This window comes from Cupressus sempervirens, chromosome 9, assembly GCF_028749045.1.
Source record: "Cupressus sempervirens isolate cs-2001-9-10 chromosome 9, ASM2874904v1, whole genome shotgun sequence".
NCBI classification, from domain to species: Eukaryota; Viridiplantae; Streptophyta; class Pinopsida; order Cupressales; family Cupressaceae; genus Cupressus; species Cupressus sempervirens.
The window spans coordinates 572911766-572934758 of record NC_143126.1 but is presented as its reverse complement, the minus strand read 5'-3'; the positions used below and the strand labels follow the sequence as shown (position 1 = coordinate 572934758).

At 36.6% G+C, this 22993-nt stretch overlaps 1 protein-coding gene across 1 annotated transcript in view; it reads left to right on the top strand.

Moving 5' to 3' along the window:
* LOC149539958 (carotenoid 9,10(9',10')-cleavage dioxygenase-like) overlaps window positions 1–22993 on the top strand; it is a 118656-nt gene that overhangs the window by 13292 nt on the left and 82371 nt on the right. Inside the window, exons 5-6 of the mRNA XM_089801179.1 lie at window positions 6062–6161; window positions 6263–6325. Coding sequence (XP_089657305.1) covers window positions 6062–6161; window positions 6263–6325 — 163 coding nt within the window. The remainder of the gene's footprint in view (window positions 1–6061; window positions 6162–6262; window positions 6326–22993) is intronic.

Sequence of the window (22993 nt, the reverse complement as noted above, 5' to 3'; positions counted from 1 at the left end):
TTCCATTTCTCTTGGTACTATCATGATTCGAATTTTCCATTATTAAAAGTTTGATGCTCCCTCAAGTCTATCCTCTAATCTTATGCGATTAACCATTTTGATTTAGAGAATAAAAATTCTAATATTGAAATCTGAGATTTTATTTTCAAGTTTGAATAATAGAATTTTTTATCAAGATGGCTTTGATACCATGTTAGTTTTAAGGATCTCTGATAGAGAAAGCTATTATATTAGAATCGAACAATTAAAAAATATCTTTACTTGGTATCTTAGATTGTAGAAACAATGATGTAGATCTTTGTCTTTGGATAGCAATCGATATGATCTTTAGATTCAGTCGATGTATAGTAATCTTTAGTATTGTGCACCAATGGAGTATTGATGAGATTGATTGTAATAACCCGCAGAGAAGAGGAGTAGATCGCTGGGACTTGTATATATGACTTGTAATTGATATATGATAAGTCCCACCGATGCTATAATATATATCCAATGAAAAGTTACGTTCCCATAGGGGCATGACTCTACATGGCCAAAGGCCACGTAGGGTCATGACCCTTCGTGGGCATAACTATTGGTTTATCTTTAACAAAGCAATGTTATTTAAGATCGGTGATAGTAACCTTATCTTTCCTGATCCAAAATTATTATCGATACATCACACTCGATATGAAATCGGTGATAGAGTATGTTTAACAACAAGTGGAGGCCAATATGAATCGAAGGTAGTGATAATAAGTGCATTCATATATATATATATATATATACACATAGGGAAATGTATCTGTTCAATATAATCACAAAATCAGATTTAATCTATACTGCCTCTCGTGTTTGCAGTCTATACTTTGTTTATTTTTGATTCAAGAGATACTTGATACTCTTATTATGTACTTTGAGATGACTTGAGGGTCGAATGCTATACTCTGATTTAGTATCGTAGATGCTATACTGCTATGCTGTTTAGTTTATCATATTTGCATGTTGATGCCATTTTGAGATGATAGTAGATCTGTGATGATATTTGATTATGTTATATGATGGATTTTATGCTATGGTGATTTACTTCATTCTTGTCTCTTTATGCTTTATGTGAACATGAGTGATGTAAATGGATTAATTAGGTATTTTTAATGCATTATTGCTTCGACTATGATATTGTATGCAATTGCACTTGATCGTGTGTTTTAGTGTGTAGGAAAGACCAAGCACATTGCTATTCTTGCCAAATAATACTAACAACAAACTTGTATTAGGAGAATGAAAGGTAGGCTAGGGCATGTAAGTGCTTGCCTATACCTGGTAGTGACACATGGAGTTAGTGATTCAGCTATTCACATTTTACCAATGTCGTCTTTTAATGGTTGATGTATCCTTATTTTAATTGTTTAATTTAATTTTTTAGTGATTTATTAATCCAAACTCATTTGCATTATGTGATTAGACCAGTGAGTGTGTATGTGCATTTAGAGGTTTGCATTGTCGCAAAAGTTTTAAAGGGTTTTTTTGTGATTTTGGGTTTTTAGATTTTAAATTTTATTCAATTTAATTTTTGATAGCTTTGCCTTAGGTGAATTCCCATTACGAGGAATAACCTGTTTTCGTTTGGGTTGATTCGGAGTCTAGCTAGTCTAACTGGCTATTAGCCCTAATTGACTATTCACTCGAAACGTGAATAAGTATTGAAAAAGGGATTTGTTTTCTCGCTTTTCAATTTTGCAATTTAGAAATTGGAGAGCTTTTTTGAAATCCTCTTTTTGAAGGATTGGTTTTCTGCTTGTTTTGAGAGTTGTGAGCGTGGGATTTTGTGAGATCAGTCTTGTTGGATCCGGCTCGGGTAGACCTTGCTTTGCTGTGATTTTCGATAGAATCAGTGGGCGATTTATTTTATTGAGCTGTTTTCGATTTCTGCCCCTTTTGTTGTCTGGTAGGGCTTTCCAGTTATCTTGTTTTTGCTTCGTTTTAGCTTCTATTTTTGGTAGCAGTTTGTTAGGAGGCTAAGAACTAGTGTTCATCGTTTTTGTTTGTTGGTTTTGCCTAGTTGACGGGTATGAACATTTTCCTTGTTTTTGGGATGGGGGTTTGGGGTTTCGCACTGTTATGCGGACCGTTTTTTTGCATACAGTGTCCGAACCCAAATATTATTGGATTTTCAGGATTTTTGTACCCAAAGACCAAATGGGTTTTAATTTTGAAGCTTTCCAATTTTTGAGGTTTTTACCTTGTTTTGTGTGCCACCCTATTTTCTCAGGTTTTCTTGGCATGAGTTTTGGTCGTGGACTTGGATCATCTGTTTGGATGTCGATCAAACCTTTATTGCACTTTTATGTTGCATTGGGATGCGTGCCACATTCGTCCTCCTAAGTCTATTTTTGGTTGAGTGACTTTTTGCATTGTGTTTTCATCCACTCCTTGTGTTATGATCTTTGTAATGGTGGTGCGTGACACACAAGTACGTGCGCGTACATTTGTCGGGTGACTTGCGAGGCCTGATCTTTTGTGGTTCTTCTAGAAGTTATGATCATTGGGGTTGGGTTGGGAATTTGCATGCCTACGGGCACTCATCGTTGGATGAGCATGGGTAGGGTAGGGTAGCATATAGAGGGGCTTCTATTTCACAGCCTGGTGTCCGTTTCCCAGTTGGCAGAAGAAGTTTTATATAAGTGATAATAAAAATACTGGGTGGTAATAAATTTAAGATAATTAAATTTGGATTGTGCGCCTTCCGTTGGAGAGAGCAGCTGCTAATACTAGCTTGGGCTTGTTGATGCCAAGCGACTCTCCATGATGTCAATCCCTACTTAGTAGCCCATTCAGTGTCTAATCAAGACGCGTAGTTTATGCGTTGTCTATGTTCTTGGTTTCAGTCATCATACTGTATGGCATGTGTGTTAGCCATGGACATTTGCTTGTGTGTGTTTGTGGTTGCATCATTATCTCCATCAACACGACGAGAGTGGGCCTACAGGTTCCACGTGGTTGGGAGGCGTAGCTACTTATACCACTATTGGGGACCAGTGTACAGAGATGGGTCTTTTGTCCTAGTGTGACTGTTGCTGGATGTTTTCACTTGGTACTTTGGGTTTCAGAGTATGCTTTCTTATGATTTATGCTTTCATTGGGATGCTTGTATATCATGTTTAGATGATGTTAGTATTGACGCATTTCCTTATTATGATGATGAACATATGATAGATGATGTTATCCATATTTGTAGGATTATCTTATGCTTTACTTCTAGCATGTTAGATTTCCTTATGCTTATGTGGTAGCACGTTTTAGTAGTGACGTCCTTATATGATAGTACCGACAATCTAATCAATAGCTTGGGATGTTACATGTGGGGGATGGCTAGGGTCCACGATGGTCTTATGATGCTATTATAGTTGAGAGGAACCGCGTACTTAGTTTGGTTGTATTGTTCATTGCGATGGTATTTATATTTATTGCGTTGTTGTTTTAGTACACTGCGATGTTTCTATACTTTCCCTTTAATGCTATGTTTACTTGTTAGATTTAGTTGTTGGCTTTCTGTCTTTCAATTATTGTTCGAGTGTCCTTGCCTCGAGATGTGGATCTGGTACTCCCCGGTGTGGAGGAACTTTATTTCTTAGCTTTTTAATTTTTATGTTTTCTGGCTTGTTGTCTTGGAATCTAGTGCGAAATCGTACTTTCTTGTGTGAGAATGCAAGATCTCGTGTGGTGTGTTTGGTTTCCTCGTGTGGCCTTTGGCACCTTCTCGCACGAAATTAAACACCAGTTTTGGGTGTCTTGGCTGTTTGGCCAAGTACTTTCTCGCACCGTTTGCTTCACATCCTTGCACGACAGGTACTTCCTCACGTGGCATGCTGCACATCTTCGTGTGAGAATTTGTCTGCTATTGGTCCTCGCGTGAAAAACAGGGGCATCTCTGCTAGTTTTTGGTGATTCTAGTACCCTTTGGGTTTACTTAATTTTCCATGCCTTGACATATCTTAGATTCTTTGTGCTGTTGTCATTTTGGGTTTCCGTTTTCTGTTGTATGTGTGTTAGTTCAAGTAGTGGCGTTTGGAGATTCATTGGTTGCCGGGATGGTGGTTAAGTCTTTCGTTGTGCTCTATGTGATCCATGTATGATGTTGTCATGTGCACTCATACTTGTTAATTTTCTTTTTTTTTTATCTTGGCTTGTATTTCATCCTTGTTCCAAGGATCTTTGGGCGGGGCATTACATAATTTGTTCAATATTACTTCGACAAAAGCTATACTTTAACATACACCTTTGTTGACTTTTTCAAAAACTTTATTTTTTGCTAAATTACGTCTATTCAACCCTCCAACATAAAAAGTGACCACTACAAAGACCATAAAGGTTGTTTTATATGTCATTTGTGAATGAAAAATAAAACTTGTTGCCTCCATTGCTAAACTTTCTTGTTTGGTTGCCATTGCTCAAGAAGTGTTGACAGATGATTATTGCATGCTCTAAGCTTGTTTGTAAGAAATTCCTACATTGATTGTTGCAAGTGTGCATATCTATAAATATACATACAACCCAGAAAAAGTTGAACAAATCTCGAACACAAATCTGTATTGCAACTTAGTTTTTCGTTGATTGTGAAATGCATGACATCTTTTCTACAACTTAAATCTCATTGTCATTAGATTTGGAGATTTTGATAGTCCTAGTCATGGGAATTTCTTGGAAAGATATATTAGTGCATTGATAACATATTTGTTCAAGGGAAGACCTTCATTTGTGAGAGAGACCACCCGATGCTTACATATTGAGAATATTCAACCCATCATCAATAGAAGGCGAGGGAAGTTGAACACCCCTCTACACATAGTTGCACATGCTTTAATTCCAAAATTCTATTTGGAAAGACCTAGTATTCTTGTCCCCAATGATGAGACCAGAATAGCTAGTTGGTGGAAAATATATGAATATCTAGAGTCATTACATACATTTTCCATTTTGTGCTCTCTTATGGGTTTCTATGTTCTACTATTAAGAGGAATTGGTTCATATATAGCTTATCCACTCTTTGAAGAGAATTAGACTTGCCTTTTCCAAGGGAGAAATAAGTCTTTTTTGTTATGTATAATGTCTTGTGCCTTATTGATTATATTACATCTAAGCATAGGGAGACCCTAGTGACATTGTTGAAGGTAGAGATTGAGGGAGCCATGACAAATAATGAGTAGGATTGGCAAATGAGATTGAATGACATTGCAAGATAATATATATTTCAATTGATGACGATGACTTTGGTTTTGACCTTTTTGCTCAAACAAAAACAACTATTTATATCATTTTGGGCTATTTAATTGTCATTTTGATACATGTCAATTGTAGAGTCTTAGTTTAATATTTTGAACTTTTACCTCATTTATAATTGATTTTAATTTTCAGCTACAATGGTCACTGATAATGATCATTAAATTACATTTTGATGTACGAATTACAATTGACATTGTTCAATTGTTATAACTCAATGGTTATCATTTATCAACTGTTGAATTATATTCCCAATTCTATATTTATTAGCTACTTTCTCACATTTTATGTAAATGATATTATATATGCATGAATTTGGATTTGTGAATTTGAAATTATTCAGGCACACACACGCCTACATGTAAACATACCCAGACATAAATCTATACTTATATATAAATAATAAATATACATATCAGCACACATGTGCATATGAATTTGAGTTTGTGAATTTAAAATTATACACGCTTAGCACACATGGACATGTAAACATACCCAGATATAAATCTATACATATATATATAAATAATAAATATACATATTGACACACATATACATATACACGTATTTTATAGTAGCTCTAAGGTAGGCATATCATCTATTTATATGTTCCTTTCTACTTGAGCATTTTATTTTACTAATTTTGGAGTTTATGCAGGGTTTTAAATGTAGCTTTAACCTCTATTTCTACATTGTTCTTCTGTCATCAGTTACTTGTACATATCTCAGTCTATTCACAATTTTTCTTGAAAAGACACAATCATAAAAGGATGGAAACTAACACATCTATATATTTACACAGATAGGTGACTTGAAAGGACTGTTTGGGTTGGTCACTGCAATAATATACAGTTTGCGTGTAAAACTTGGTGTGTTGGATGGTACATATGGGATGGGAACAGGCAAGCTTATCAATAAACCAAAGTTGTTTTGTTTTGATATCACAGATTCCACAAAATCAATGCTTTCTAAATTTTGTGAATCTATTTTGGTGTTTTGGCAGGAAACACAGCCCTCATCTACCATCATGGCAGGCTTCTTGCTTTGAATGAAGGAGACAAGCCTTGTAAGATATCAAACTACTGATCTATATTTGCATAATCTTTCAAACCCTTGTTACCAATATGGGAAATTATCTTTTAAACGGTTTACTATTTTTTCTTCCTAGAGACATGTTTAAGAAGTGTTAGATGTCACAAGAATCTCCATTGTTGACTAGAATCTACATTCACCGTCCTTTTCATCTTCCCACTTGTAGGGAGTAGCTAGAGGAACTAATGGAAACATGCTTCTTCTGTATAACTGGGCTTTCAAGGCCTCTTACATTTTTAAAGGCTTAGCTTAGCTTTTGTTGTTGCTTCTTGTACTATCTTTTTCCAGAGTATAGGCTGGTTTAATCAATATATATAGCTGATTACATATGGAAAATCAATGAACATAGACCATTGCAGTGTGATTCCCAGCTTACTTGTTCAGAGTACATAGTAGACATGTTTATCTATTATCAACAGAGTATGTAAATATTTCCTGGGATTACCTCAACATATTACATGAACACATTCAATTAACAATAACGGTGGCTCATTTTCACAAGAAGTATACTAAAGATGACATAGCAGATGTATATGCATTTGTAATAATTAACTCTCATACCATTACTCATCCTCAAAAGCTGGGTTCCTAAGTTGCTTTTCACTAAAGCACCTAGAATCTTATATACAGATCACATAGAGTTAGAGGATAAGCACATTACTAAGTTATTATAAATGAAAGGTTATAATAACTTCTCCTAAGTCCTAAGAGAGAAGTTAAATCAAACCAATCTACAATAAGAAAAGGACTTCATGCCATGTGTTCAAGGCGACTCTAGTAAGAGAACTAGGACACTAAGAAGGGGCATCTAAGATCTATTAGCTCCTTGAGAAATTAATTTAGGAATTTAGAGAATCCCTTGAACTCATGCGAAAAAAGGGTGCTATCCTAAACCTTTGCCTAAGTAAAAAAACCATGCCTTACGGGATTTGGAAGTGTGAACCAACCTAGAAATAGGGAGAATTGAACAAACATTCAACAATGTGGGGTCTACAAGTTAACCTTAGTCAAATATGAAGATCAAACTAAATAATTTGTCCACATATTGAGTTTTGAATGTTAGCCACAAAGAGTTGGTTCATGGCTGAAGTAGAGGTCTGGAATGCGATTCTTACATTAATCTTTGAGAGTAGCTATGTACAAATAAATCAAATCTTTGTGGTTAAACAAAAAAATACACAACAAAAACAATAAATTGATGTTTTATCTAGAAAATAGTGATAAACAAAAATAAGAAAAGCAAATAAAAATGCAGAGAAGATATAAGAGATTTGTTGTCTTGCATTTTGTCACCACAAAATGTTGTTAACAGCACGAAACTTTTTCAAGCTAGTTTTGCATTTCTCTAAGCTTGAATTTGATATTCAATTGTTTAATGTTGATCGATTGATCCATTTCAATTCGCATATCAAATTGTTTTATTGAAGGCCGTCATCAAGTCCTTTTCGTTTTGCTGTTTGTCGAGTCTTTGCTTGATTTTTGAAGCCTTCACAGCTCGTTCTTTGCTTTTGAGTTTGTGTTTGCTTGTTTTTAGTCCTTTGGTTTTGCTCATGTCATGCCTTTCGATTTTCTCTTCAATTCGGTCTAACCTAGAGGTCAATTGGAGTTGCCAGTCAAGACTTATACCCATTTGAGTGCCTCAAAAGTGGACATTTTAGGTGCAATAGCACGAATTAAAAATATGATGTTATATTTTCAATTTGACTTCCACTTTTTGAAAAATATAACATTATACTCACTTTTTGTTATATTTTAAAGTTACTTTTACTTTAAATTCATAACTTAAAGTGACTATAGTGCACTTTATGTTATAATTTTAATTTGAGTTACTTTTTAATTTTTCACTTAAAGTAACTATATAACTATATAGTTTCATTTTAAATTTTTGGTTTTAAAAATCAAATATTTATTTAAATGCCACTTTAAAATGATGTTTATGTATTATATTTAATAATATGATAAATGAATATTATTTTTGACCCATTTGGTGACATTTTTATAAATTTTCAATGAATTACATGACTTAAAGGCTTCAAAAGGGGACATTTTATATGCAATTGAATGTAAAAACTATGAAAAGTGGACTCTTTTCATGCCTTTGCATATAAAATTCACTTTGGAGGACACTTTCTATGTCATGACATTAAGTGTTCACCATAAGTGGACCTTTTTGATGCTATGACATGAAAAGTCAAGTTTTTATACCTTAGCATCTAAAAGGTGAGATGCACTTTAAAATGTGTAAGTGACCTCAGAAGGTCCGATTTTACCCATGAGCACATTTTAAAACATGTTATGCACTCCAAAAAGTGTGATTTCACTTGAAGGCATATTTTAAAACATGCATATGACTCCAAAAAGTCCGATTTTGGAGGAGAGCATATTTTAAAATATGTAATGTACATAAAAAAGTTTGATTTTGAGAAGGAAATGTCCACTTGCTCTCCAAGAATCCGATTTTGGCCATAACTCAAGATTTTCTTCATGGATTTGCATGAAATCTTTTGCATTCAAGGCGTTCTGGCTTGGTGATGAGTTTGTTTGTATCAAAGATGATTTTAATGTGCTGAAAATCATTTTTGAAAGCCCAAATCTAGGGCACATTTTTGTAAAAAACTCAAAAAATCTCCATTTTTGATCTACGTTTTTGCATGGAGATGAATTGATTTGCTCTTTTTGAGTGATTACATTGTATATTGATTCATATTTTGGTGTTTAAACACCAAAACGTTTTACTTGGGGTTCTTGGTAAAACATGCATTTTTTCAAAAATGTGTTGCAAGTTTTCATCTTTAAAATTTTTGGAATTTGGAGAAGTTTTAGGGAAGGTTTTGGCATATTGCAACTATTTCTCCTTGTTTGCTGCCTTCTTCCATTCGAATTTGCAAGATTAGAAAAGGTCTCACCATTTTTGAAGAATTTTTCAAACGTTGGAGCATCGTTTTCCTTCATATTTGGCATGTAAGTAGACTTCTTCCTTCTTGTAATTTAATTCATGCTTATCTTTGCTAATTTTATGCATGAAATTATTAGATGGTTGCCATTTGTGAAGGTCTTTGCCATGAAAAGTGCATTTTCCCTTGAAATATGAAGTTTTCTTTCATTTTCATGTTTTTGGTTCTTTCCCAAGTCCCAATTTCGAATTTGAGCTTTGAAGTGCATTACATCTTGGCATGTTTGAGTTATTTTCCAAAGGTACATTGTTTCTTTTGCATTTTGTGTTTTGTACTTGCCAGTTTTTCTCCACTTGGAGAAGTTACAAGTTTTTTTGGCCAACAACTTGTTTTTGTTTCATTTCATGTGAAAGCATCGTCATCTTTCACATTCCATTTCCATGTCACGACACTTCATCTCTCACTCAATGAAATGCGATTACATGTTTTCCATCTCATTCACCATCTGCACATGCATGTAATCCCATTTTCCACTTCCATTTTCACCTATCTCACTTTTTGCTTCCATTCGCACGACACGATCACACGAAATGTTTTACCTGTAATTACATCCAAAAGGTTTGATTTTGATTGAAAGTCACATTTTGAAAAGTCAAAAAGATGTCATTTTCACTTGCCATGTACTTTGACTTCTTTTCACTAAAAGTGACTATAAAACTCATTATCCCATCTCCATTTTTAAAAATTTCCATCTCTTCATATGCATTTGCGTTTACATGAGTAAATACATGTTTCTGCCTCATTCCATGCTTTACATCTTGACCTTCATTTGCACATACATGTAAAGTGTATCCTTCACTTGCGTTTGCATCTCATTTCACCCTCCACCTCCCGTTACATATTGCATTTACACATACTCATTTTTTGTACAATAAAGCCTTGAAAATGCTAAGTCACTTTTGAAATCAGAAACTTTCACTTTGCACGCATTCTTATGCGTTTCACCTTCACATTTTCATACCATTTCATTCCATTTTCCGTTCATTTCATTTCACTTTCTGTTCCGTTGCATATGCACATGCTTTCTCTTTGAGATTACTTTGTTGGGTTTGTGAAGTCTTCAATCCATTTTCGAATCTTCGAATCTTCACTGTTGATTCGGAATTCACTTGTATGGAGGTTCCTTTTGATGATGTATTTATGTTTTGGGATTTTTGTGTTGCAGCACAAGCACAAGATATATCCTCACCATCTAAGTCCAAAGGCAAAATTAAATATCAATATGATAAAGAATTGGCTCATGCAGTTCCTTCAGTCACATCTATTTTGGATAACGTGTTGGACACGAAGATTATTCATGTAGATGTGGCTGACTTTCTACAAAGAATTGAAGCCCTAGCTAGTCATGAAATGAAGCGCATTAGGAGAAGCAACATTCATTTGATATCCACATTTCCTATGGCGGCTATAGAACCTGACTTCGTTTATGGATGTGCATGGCGTTTTACTCTCAAGATGAAGACTATCAAAGATGCTGACGGCAAGGTTATCATTAGCCTTGATCTTGAGATTATAGAAGAAATTTTCAAAGTTCCACGTAAATCAGAATGTGCTGATTTGACTAAAGAATCATTATTGGCTTGTTGGAATGAGCAAAAGAGTAATTATCAGAATTATGTCAACCTTTACTGGTTAGACAATAAAAGAAGCAATTTTTTCAGATGGCCAAAGACACTTTATCGGTCAAATTTCAAACAAGAGTATAAGGATCTCATCATCCTTCTTCGCAAGATTTGTGGCCTTAAAGATTCTTCTGATTTTGAGCCGTGGATGTACAAGTTTATGTTTCAAATTATGGAGATTAAAGAACACATCTTCTGGGGAGAACTTATCAGTATTGCACTTTGCCAACAGATATGTAATGTGGGAACATCAACGCCTTTCTACATGAATTCTTATCTAGTCTACATCGCTGCTGCTATGGGATCTTTCTTTGGTCTTTCTACCAAAGGAGATCGTCTTCAAGTTCCTATTTAGGACTACTATGACCAAATCACTTTGAAAAATAGTAAGTTCCACTACAGAAGAGTCCAAGATGCCTTCTTTGGACATTTCAGGTGCTTGTTTGATAAGCAGTTGTCCATCAAGAGAGGATCTGATGTAGCATGGGAGAAGGTGAACTAGTGCGGCTACATTTTTCTTTAGTTTCCCACTTTCCCATACTTGAGAGTTGGATATTTCAAGGGAGAGCCATATACTTTACCTAGGTATGCTATAGATCGAATCATCTTGATGGAGCTACCTAAATAGCTCATGGATGTACAGAGTGATCAACATGCTTCACATAGGCTCAGATTTGGCATTACCTTAGCTAAGCGTTTGGCTATTGGCAATTATTTAATTGTTTCTGTGCCTAAAGCAAAGAATATGGAAGCATAATTGCAATTGATTACATTGAAAAAGTTCAAGGCTAGGTTTGATTTTGACTATTGAGAAATGAATTCTCAAATAAAAAGAGCCTATACTCATGTTCATTGCATTGAGGACATTTGGATTGATATGAGAACAGAACTTGACATCATGAAGATGGATTACTGCAGATTAACTTTGCAGCAAATAATTCATCTTAATATGTTGGAAATCCCTTCAGATTTTCAAGTTGAAGATGATGGCGACATCCTTGATTTGGAATTTCATCAAGCCGGCTTTGATAAGAAGTGCCCTTTTCCTATTCAATGGCAATAAAAGGAAGGTACATCTATCATGGATAGGTTTCAATTCATCCTAGTAAACACTAACAAATGGTTGAAAAGTAAAGGCCTTAAAAGAGTAAATCCTAAGATGGGCTTGGATTGTGAAAGTTTTGGTCCTCCCGGTAGGATATCGCAATTGAAGATTACAAGGAAAGATGGTGCCTCATCTTCAAATGCTAAGAGTTCCCTCAAATTCAAGTTAAAGAGCAGAAAAGGAAGTAAAACATCTCAAGTTCCTGAGTCAATTCAAGAATCAGTGACAGAATCAGAAGAAGATTTGGAAACAAAATCTGATAAAGAAGTTTCAGATGAAGAAGGGGAAATCATGATCACATCTCCCCCAAAGTCTGCACAAGCCTGTACGTCTTCTATACATGAACCCTTTTTGCAGGAGGTTGATGATGATGTAGATTCATTTTCCACTATTTTCACTCATTCCATTCTAGTCTCGGAGGTTAACACGATGACTCTTCCTATTTCATTTGCTACTCCTTGTGTTTCTACACATAAACAATATGATCTTTTAGCAAATGTGTTTGAAGATTTTCCGACTCTTACTAATGGTCAAGTTTTCCAAGTTGATATATCTTTGATAGGATTTTAACTATTCATGACAGAGTCTTTTCAACATGTTCCTATGCCTTCAATGATACAGAGTGAATTATGTTCAGTCACTACATATATACAATCTAGATCAATGCCAATGGTCTCCACTATGCCTGCTTCTGTAGATGAAAGTTTTAGCTTGCCTGCATGGTTGAGTAGAATAACAACAAAAAGAAGGAAAGTGGTTGTTCCTCCTGACAATCTTCCTGTGAAGAAGACTAAATCCAAATCTTTGAAAGATAAGATTGTTTCTAGAATTTTAGTTGATTTTGATAAAACCAAATTTGTTGAGATAGTTGAGCCTTTGGTAGATAAACTTGTTGAAGAACTTACTTGTTCTAACTACAATTTTATTAAAGTTGAAGTTGGAAAGCAATCTCATTTGGGTTATTTGCAAGATGCTCAAGATGCATTGACAAATGTATCGAAAAGCAGTTACGAACTTTGGGAAAAAAAGAATCAGTTAAAATAGGTGATCTCTCATTTAAATGAGGTTATCTAGAAACAATCTTCTCAGAGTGTTGTTATATTTCAAACATCTAAAGAGAAAAGGTTAATTGAAGCTACCTAGTCTTGGCTACAAGAAATCATTTCTGAAGGAGTTCGAGCTATCACAAAGACATTTGCAATTCTTAAGCATGTCAAAGAGATGAATGAAATGGAACCAAACTTGATTTTTTCTTTGACTTTGGAAGTAGATAACCTGAAAGAAATCCTTGATGATTGGGATGAAATGATAAAATTTGGTTTGGATGCTATGGTCTTATTTGATATTCTTCCATCACGTGAGATGTTCTTTAGATTTCAAGGGCTCATTGGTTATAAGGAGGAGACATTAAGGAAGCTGATTACAAAGTTGCAGGTGGCCTTGGGAGATTGTCAAGTAGTTGAGACAAGTGTTACTTGTGATTTGGAATAGATGGGATATCGTGTTATTGATGATTTTGGTAATCTTTTGGCAGCAGAGAGAGTGACTTCCGAATATACAATTAGGATCAATGCTGATGTAGATTCTGAAGATTTTGGTTCGCATATGATGAACAAGTTTGTTTTGTATAAATCTTTGACAAAACACTTGTTAGATACTACAACAACAAATTCCAAAGTTGTGCAATCAACACATGAACATGCAGTAAGAGTTGAAGCTATATCAAAGACGATGAAAATTGTTGATCTTTCCACAGTGCGTGACATTATTGTCAAATTCAAGGCACTAAGAAACAATCTCTAAGATTGTTGTTTTGTTTTATGTTAGTAGTTGTAGAAGATGCATTATATGAAGATGTGTAATTACATGTAATACGAGTTACATGTACGTAAACGGATGTAATGCGAATTACATGTGTAGTTGTATGTAACCCTTTATTTTTTGTAGTTCGACTAGGTCAAAGTTGGTTGAGTTGTGCCCACTTTTTCCTCCATCTTTTTCTCAACTTCTGTGCTTATATAAAGGAGTGCCCCCCATTGTAAAATCATCATTATCTTTATGCAAGAGAGCTCTGGAGAAATTGTGTTAGTAGAACTTTGTTTGTGTAAGCACCATTTTGAGAGAAAGTGAATACAAAGGAGCATTCAAAACTTAACTTTGATTAAGTGAGATTGTTATTTGTGTGAATTGTAAGCTTTGTCTATGATTCATCCAAGTTATCTTTGATTCATATTTTCTTGTGTTATTGGTAATTGTTCTAGTGAATTGAATTGAAAAGATTTAAGAAACAATTGAAGCCAGAGCTTTGACTAGGAGCAATTGTGAAAGTGTATAGCTAGAAGCTTCGTCTGTAACTTATATTTTCTTCTTAATTCACAAAATAGTTCAGTATTCTTACTTTTAGGAGTCTTTGTGTCCTAATTGTAAAGCTTTTTACATATAGAAGTACGATCGGACTTAGAGCCACATCGGTACATTTTCAGCTAGCCTTTGAGTTAGTGAAGGTTTATCGGTATCACTGTTTCTAGCTCTTGATAGAAGTGTAGTTAGAGATTCACTTTGCCCATTACTCTCTCTACGAGTAAGTGGATTCTTTCTTGAAAGTTAAGAAGAAAGGATATTGGTAACACCCTATTTATAAAATCTCTCGACTTGTTGCTTACCTTGAGTTGATCCAAGGAATGGTGAAAAGGGAGAACCTTCTTTTTAAGGTAGGAGAGACTTTGTCTCACACGTTGTGGCTGGTCATCTTATTTTGCGACTAAATTTTTACCCAAAACTATCGGTTGGAAAATATCCACCCAACAAGATTATCTTAGGAAAACCCTTTCACTTGAAGGGAAAAACCCAGCCACACCAGAAAAAAATCTCTTTTATTGATAATTAAATGTTTGAGTACAATGCTTTCACTTGTTACAATTGTTTACACAAAGCAATCTCATGAAGATATAGAATTGAGAGATTCTTCATATCACCAGTGAAGCCCCCTTCAATTTCCAAAACAAGTCTCTCCATATTTCCAAATGTGGTCTCTTCATATAATATTATCTCAAATATGATCATAAATATCTTTTTCAACTGAATAAATTGTCATCACATAAATACATATTATCTCAGCATAACATAATTTACCATGGACACTTCATAAGCTTATAAAATTTAAGTCATGGAGGTACACACATGACTTCTACAATGCCTACTCGTAGAGGGTGGTCCACCTTATCTACTTAGAGAGGGTGGATCAAGGACATTCATCTCTAATTTCTTGCAGAGAAGAATGCATTTCCGCCATACCTACTTGCAGAGGGTGGAACGAGGGCTCTCACCTTAGACTTCTCCTAGAGAATAGTGTGTTTCCACCATGCCTACTCATAGAGGGTGGAACAAGGGATTTCAACTTGAACTTCTCCCATAAACAAGAACTCATTAACTTGTGTAAGAATTGTTGAGGTTCTCTCTCAACAGATAGTCCCCCTCACCAAGGAAAACTTTGATTATCAAAATAAGGTAGCTGATCACAATTGTTTACTATCACATAAGCTTGCAAAGGGTTTAGACATCTCCCTCTGTCATCTAACCTCCCTCTGAAGCTGAATATACTTTCTATGAAATTTTTGTATCATCAATTAAGTCCCATGCCTACATATAACATCTTCATGTTCACGAGTTTCTCATCATTTCATTGATGCGTCCTGCAACGAAAAGAGATTAAAAATAATTCATAAAATCAATCTATAATTAAAAGATATATAGAGATCAATACTCAAAGGAAAACACTATACCCAATTTATAACAAAAATTCAATATTCAAGACATAATCATAGGATAGTTATCCCTTTCACATAGACTCGTTTCCATGTTAATTCCTTAATGTTTTCAACTCAGCTCTAGTAAAGAGAACAACATGCTCTTCACCCAATAACAAGTCCAAGAGCTTACTTATTGGCCATGCAATTGTTCAAGAGACTAGTGGGCATCAGCATCGATATTGACAATTGAAACAAATCCCTTCAAAACATTGGATGTCTTTTCCCAGATGGGAGCCAATGCCTTGCAGTACCCACACCAGGGCGCATAAAACTCTATCAACATAAGTTTTTTTTTTATCTCAATTCCTTGGACTTAAGATTGGAGGGAGATGACCGAAACACATTAGATGAGTTCCCATAAAGAGCTTCCACCACACAGATATATGCCACTAACACAATCACCCAATTCCATCTCAACTCCATTATGCTCTGTGACCACAATTCTTAGTTTTATTATTTAGGATCTGCACTAAAATTTCTCTCTTTATTGCACTCTCCATTTACGAAAAAATCAAAGTAGAGTGATACCACCGTAAAGGAAGAATTGACAAAATGATTACACAAAAAAGAATGTGATCATTCGATCATTCCTCCAACGATGATTAAAGTCTTGATGTTATAAGAAATAATTCAATAGAAGAAACAAAATTCTCACAAAACATAAGGAATGAAGAGATGCTGCCATAGATGTTGAGGTGGACATTATGAATTGCCAAATCATCTCTTAAACTTCCACGACACTGCAAGATATAAAACATAATGAAATGATGCAGGAGCATCCAGAGGTATAAGGGCAATCTTGTGTCACCCAAAAAAATGTACTTAGACTTAGTTTTTGTTTCATGTGTTTTTATTTTTGGATACCCATTTGGGTCAAATAAAGGTTCCAACTCTCACAGTTCCACTATCAGTGTGCTAGAAAATCCCAAAAAAATAGGAGCATGTAATTGGGCCATCATTTTGGTGAACTAGGAGGTGTAAATTGGCTAGATGAATGTAATTGTAATTTAGAGCATTCCAGAAAAAGAATTAGGTCAAAAAGCCCCACGGTTTGAAAGTTATTGCAGTTTTTCGGGTTTTGGAGACCTCCTAAGAATGCTTCAAAGTCAGTTAGGGGCATTAAATGACCTCGAAAAGGGCCGAAAAATGGGGGACAAGCAAAGCTGGTCCATAGGGCTATAGAGCGCTTCGAGAGCTTTCCGAAAATGTAAACGGTTCGTCAATCGGAGCTATGGTTCAAAAGTTATGCCTCCCGGAAGTTTGGTTACCATTTCTGGATTCTTCTAGATTTGCACCGACTTCTAACGCAGCTTCTGGAACCTTCTATTTGGTCGGTGGATGCCTACTAGCACTTTCTAGAATGTACTCCTAGTCCTTAACCCTCTGGGGTCTATTTAAGGAGATTTATGGCATTGTAAAAGGCAGTTCGGAGTGGAGTTTGAGAGGAGGTACTGAAAGGAGAAATTATCTCTAGATTTATGCTATTGTAAGCCCTTAGGGCATGTTTTGAAGTTTATTTTCTCTGTGCTGTTTGTACTAGCTTGTTTTCTCAGTCAATACAATTTCCCTTTTCTGTTGTGTCCATTCTGTTCTTGGGCTGTGTCCCCATCAAGTGGTATCAGAGCTGGTTTTCCTGAGTGTGTAGACAAAACGCCGACTGTGAGGCAGTTTGCATCAGGACTGTGTGGTTGTGGGTTTGAGTTAAGAAAATGTCTCCACGAAGAGAGCGTGGTGGAAGGGCCAGAGCTGTTAATCCTGAGGAGGTTAGAGCCCTCCAAAGGCAGGTACAGGCATTGCAAGAGGAGCTCCGTAGAGGAGCAAATGTTGCCGCAGGTGACGACAGTGAGGATGACAATGAAGAAGTAATGGAACCAGAAGGGGAATTTGACGGAGAAGTTCTGAATCATGCAGAGGAAAGGCTTTTTAGGGCCATTACTAAGTTTGGGAAAAAGACCTACAATTGAAGTGGGTGTATTTTCAGGAAATCTGAAACCGGATGAGTTGATCGATTGGATCAATGAACTGGAAGAATACTTTGAGTATGAGGATATCAGGGACCCAGATAGGGTTAAGTTTGCAAAGGCCAAACTGAAAGGCCATGCCAAAATTTGGTGGCAAGAGGTCCAATTGGAAAGAAACAGAAGAGGAAAGGAGAAGATTACAAGATGGGATCGCATGGTGGACAAATTGAAGAAGCAGTTCATTCCTGTGGACTATGAGCTTGATTTGTTTAAGAAGATGCATGGGTTAAAGCAAGCAGGAAGATCAGTCCAAGAATATACAGAGGAATTTTACCGACTCTTGATTAGAGTGGGACATGTAGAAGCAAATAAGGAGAAGGTTGCTCGTTATATCAGTGGGTTGCGACCTAGTATCCAGGAGGAATTAAGTCTGGTAAGAATGACCAGCGTTGAAGAGGCATACCAGTTTGCCCTACGAGTTGAAGAGAAGCTGAATAAAAAGTTTGAAGGAAGACAAAGAGGGCGCGGTCAAGGAGGAAGGGGAAGCGGTAGATCATCTGGAGACCGCAATGAAACCTAAAAGAAAAATGAAGATGTGGGTACTAGCAGGAACCAGAGGAATGAGGGTTTCAACCACTCCCATGATCAAGACTTTGGAAATCAGAGAGGAAGAGGTAGAGGACGTGGACAAGGAAGAGGAGGCTTCCATGGTACCTGTTTCCATTGCAATGAAGAAGGTCATCGTGCCTTTGAATGCCCTCAACGACAAGGAAGGACAGATAGGAGAGCTGAGGGCCAAGCTAGGGTTGCTCATGTGGATGAGGATGCACAATCATCACATTCAGAGGATGTAGAAAGAGGAGAGACCTTGGTAAATGAAAGAGTCCTACTAAGTGGTGAGATTGAACTAGGACAATGGAGGAGTTTGTTCCGTACCAGATGCAAGTGTGAGGATAAATGTTGTGACGTGATCATTGATGGTGGTAGCACTGATAACTTGGTATCAAAAGAGATTGTCTTTAAGCTGAAGCTCAAGAGGGAGAAACATCCCCAGCCCTATCGGATTGCTTGGGTAAAAGATGATCATAAGGTCCTGGTAAGTGAACAATGTTTAGTAAAATTCAAAATTGGGAGTTACCATGATGAAGTTCTCTGTGATGTTATTTCGATGGATGTTTGCCATCTATTGTTGGGTAGACCATGGCAGTTTGATAGACATGCAGTACATGATGGACATGGAAACACATACTCTCTGACAAAGGATGGAGTTCGCCACAAATTGAAGCCCATGAAAAAGGAAGGGGAAAAGGTATGTAGCAGTGCTAGGATTTGTCTTGTTGATGAAAGGAAGTTTTTAGATGGCATGAAACATCAGCATATGTGCTATGCTTTGATTCCTAGGAAAGATAAAGAAGGTAGTAGTGGAATACCAGTTGAAGTTTCAGATTTACTAGGGGAGTTTGGAGATATTATCTCTGATAATGTTCCAGATGGATTGCCACCAGTAAGGCAAATCAGTCATCAGATAGATCTAATTCCAGGAGCTAGTTTGCCTAACAAGGCTGCTCACAAGATGACTCCTATTGAAACAGAGGAGCTAAATAGACAGGTTCAGGAGTTGTTGAGGAAGGGCTTGATTCGAGAGAGCCTGAGTCCATGTGCAGTACCTGCAGTACTCACACCAAAGAAAGATGGAGAGTGGAGGATGTGTACAGATTCTCGAGCTATAAATAGGATCACCATCAAGTACCGGTTTCCTTTGCCAAGGATGGATGATATTATGGACTGCTTGAGTGGAGCTCAGTACTTCACAAACATAGATCTAAAGAGTGGTTATCACTAGATACGGATTCGAGAAGGAGATGAGTGGAAAACAGCCTTCAAGACCAGGGAGGGTCTTTATGAGTGGTTAGTCATGCCCTTTGGATTGACGAACGCCCCAAGCACCTTCATGCGGCTCATGAATGAGGTACTTAAGAAGTTCTTGGAAAAATTTGTTATTGTTTATTTGGATGATATTTTAATTTTCAGCAAGACTTTGGAAGAACATTTATTGCATATTCGTAGTGTCCTTGAAAGGCTAAGGGAAGAGAAATTGTTAATTAATCTGAAGAAGTGTAACTTTGCAAAAAGGGAGTTAGTCTATTTGGGGTTTGTTATATCACCTGAAGGTCTCAAAATGGATCCGGAGAAGGTAAAAGCCATCTTGGAATGGCCTACTCCAAGGTCTGCTACTGAGGTAAAGATTATTTCATGGTCTGGTTAGTTTTTACAGGAAGTTTATTAGGAATTTCAGTGGCATATGTGCACCCCTAACTGATACAATAAGAGGGGATAGAAAAGAGTTCAAATGGACTACAACAACTGCGAGAAGTTTTGAATTGCTGAAGAAGAAGGTAACAGAACAACCTGTGTTGGCACTTCCAGATTTTAGAAAAGTGTTCTAGGTGGATTGTGATGCTAGTGGCAGCGCTATTGGGGTTGTATTAAGCCAAGAAGTAATGCAGGTTGAAGTAGTTGGGTTTGATGAACTCAAGAATTTGTACCCTGAGGATCCTGATTTTGCTGAAGCCTGGAAAGCTTGTAAAGAACCTGTTGCTGTAGATAGAACCAAGTGGTTAGACTATTTGATTCAGGATGGTATGTTGTTCAAAGGTAGTCAATTGTGCATTCCAAGGAGTTCCATGAGGGAAAATCTAATTAAGGAGAAACACAGTGGAGGGATGGTAGGACATTTTGGTCGAGATAAGACCATTTCCATTCTTAGAGAACATTATTTTTGGCCTCAAATTTCACAAGATGTGAAGAAGTTTGTACAGAGTTGCCAGGTTTGTCAAGTTGCCAAGGGGTTTAGTCACAATACTGGCCTATATCAGCCATTGCTTGTTCCATCAAGGCCATGGGAGGACATAAGTATGGATTTTGTTCTTGGATTGCCGAGGACACAAAGGGGTAATGACTCAATATTTGTGGTGGTTGATAGGTTCTTCAAAATGGCACATTTCATTCCATGCCACAAAACTCATGATGCTGTCCATATTGTAGACTTGTTTTTCAAAGAGGTGGTAAGACTACATGGTCTTCCAAGGAGTATAGTTTCTGACAGAGATACTAAATTTGTGGGGTATTTCTAGAGGACATTGTGGAAAAAGTTGAGAATAGACTTGAAATTCAATTCCACGCATCACCCACAAACTGACGGCCAAACAGAAGTGGTAAACAGAAGTCTGGGCAATTTGCTGAGATGTTTAGTTGGGGATAAGCCCAAGGGATGGGATTTGATTCTACCACAAGCAAAGTTTGCTTACAATAACTCTATGAATAGGAGTACTGAAAAATCACCATTTCAAATTGTATATGGGAATAGCCCAAGGAATGCACCAGAATTGAGGAAGATAGAACAAGGGGAGAGGACAAGTGCTGAAGCTGAGGAATTTGCTGAACATATCAAGCGTCTACATGAGGAGGTTCAAGCACACATTACCAAGATGAATCAAGAGTATAAAGCTAGGGCTGATCAAAGGAGAAGACATAAGGAATTCCAAGTAGGGGATCTAGTCATGGTGCACTTACGAAAAGAAAGATTTCCAGCTGGTACTTACAACAAGTTGAAAATGAAGAAATTTGGCCCCTGCAAAATTTTGAAGAAACATGACTCAGGAAATGAATATGAAGTGGAGCTACCAGACGGTATTCACATTTCTCCCATTTTCAACATTGCAGATTTAACAGAGTATCATGATGATGGTGCAGATGAGGAGCTGGTGTTAGAGCATTGTCCAATTCCTGCTTCTAAGAAGGAGGAGATAGAAGACATTCTAGATCATCGTGTGGGTAGGAGTACTAGAAACAGGCAGTATGAAGAGTATTTGGTCAAATGGAAAGGACGATCGATCGAGGACTCAACTTGGATTTCAGCAGTTGAGGTTTCCCATTTGGGATTTCCTCTACCATTCATAAAGTGACAGGGTCACTTTTCAATCTACCCTGGGTGTCTGATGCAGGAGCATCCAGAGGTATAAGGGCAATCTTGTGTCACCCAAAAAAATGTACTTAGACTTAGTTTTTGTTTCACGTGTTTTTACTTTTGGATACCCATTTGGGTCAAATAAAGGTTCCAACTCTCACAGTTCCACTATCAGTGTGCTAGAAAATCCCGAAAAAATAGGAGCATGTAATTGGGCCATCATTTTGGTGAACTAGGAGGTGTAAATTGGTTAGATGAATGTAATTGTAATTTAGAGTATTCCAGAAAAAGAATCAGGTCAAAAGGCCCCACGGTTTGAAAGTTATTGCAGTTTTTCGGGTTTTGGAGACCTCTTAAGAATGCTTCAAAGTCAGGTTAGGGGCATTAAATGACCTCGAAAAGGGCCGAAAAGTGGGGATGAGTGAAGCTGGTCCATTGGGCTATAGAGCACTTCCAAAGCTTTCCGGAAATGTAAACGGTTCGTCAATCGGAGCTACGGTTCAAAAGTTATGCCTCTCGGAAGTTCGGTTACCATTTCTGGATTCTTCTAGATTTGCACCGACTTCTAACGCAGCTTCTGGAACCTTCTATTTGGTCGGTGGATGCCTACTAGCACTTTCTAGAATGTACTCCTAGTCCTTAACCCTCTTGGGTCTATTTAAGGAGATTTATGGCATTGTAAAAGGCAGTTCGGAGTGGAGTTTGAGAGGAGGTACTGAAAGGAGAAATTATCTCCAGATTTATGCTATTGTAAGCCCTTAGGGCATGTTTTGAAGTTTATTTTCTCTGTACTGTTTGTACTAGCTTATTTTCTCAGTCAATACAATTTCCCTTTTCTGTTGTGTCCATTCTGTTCTTGGGCTGTGTCCCCATCATGAAATAACCACGAACAAGAAAACGACTAGAACATGTTGTTGTCCTGCAAATGTAGGTAACGGTATAGAACATTTTCAACTTAGTTTCACATTTCTCTGAGATTAGTTTGTTATTTAATTGGTTAGTATTGATCAATCAATCGACTCCAATTCATATCATGAACTCTTTTATTGAAGGCTTTCATTAAGTTTTTTTCGTTTTTTTGTTTGCTGAGCCTATGCTTGATTTTTAAAGCCTTCAATGTCATGTTTCACGTTTTCGAGTTGTGTTTGTTTGCTTTTGGTCTTCTAGTTTTGCTCAAACCTTTTCTTTCAGTTTTCCCTTCAGTTTAGTATATCTTAAGGCCTA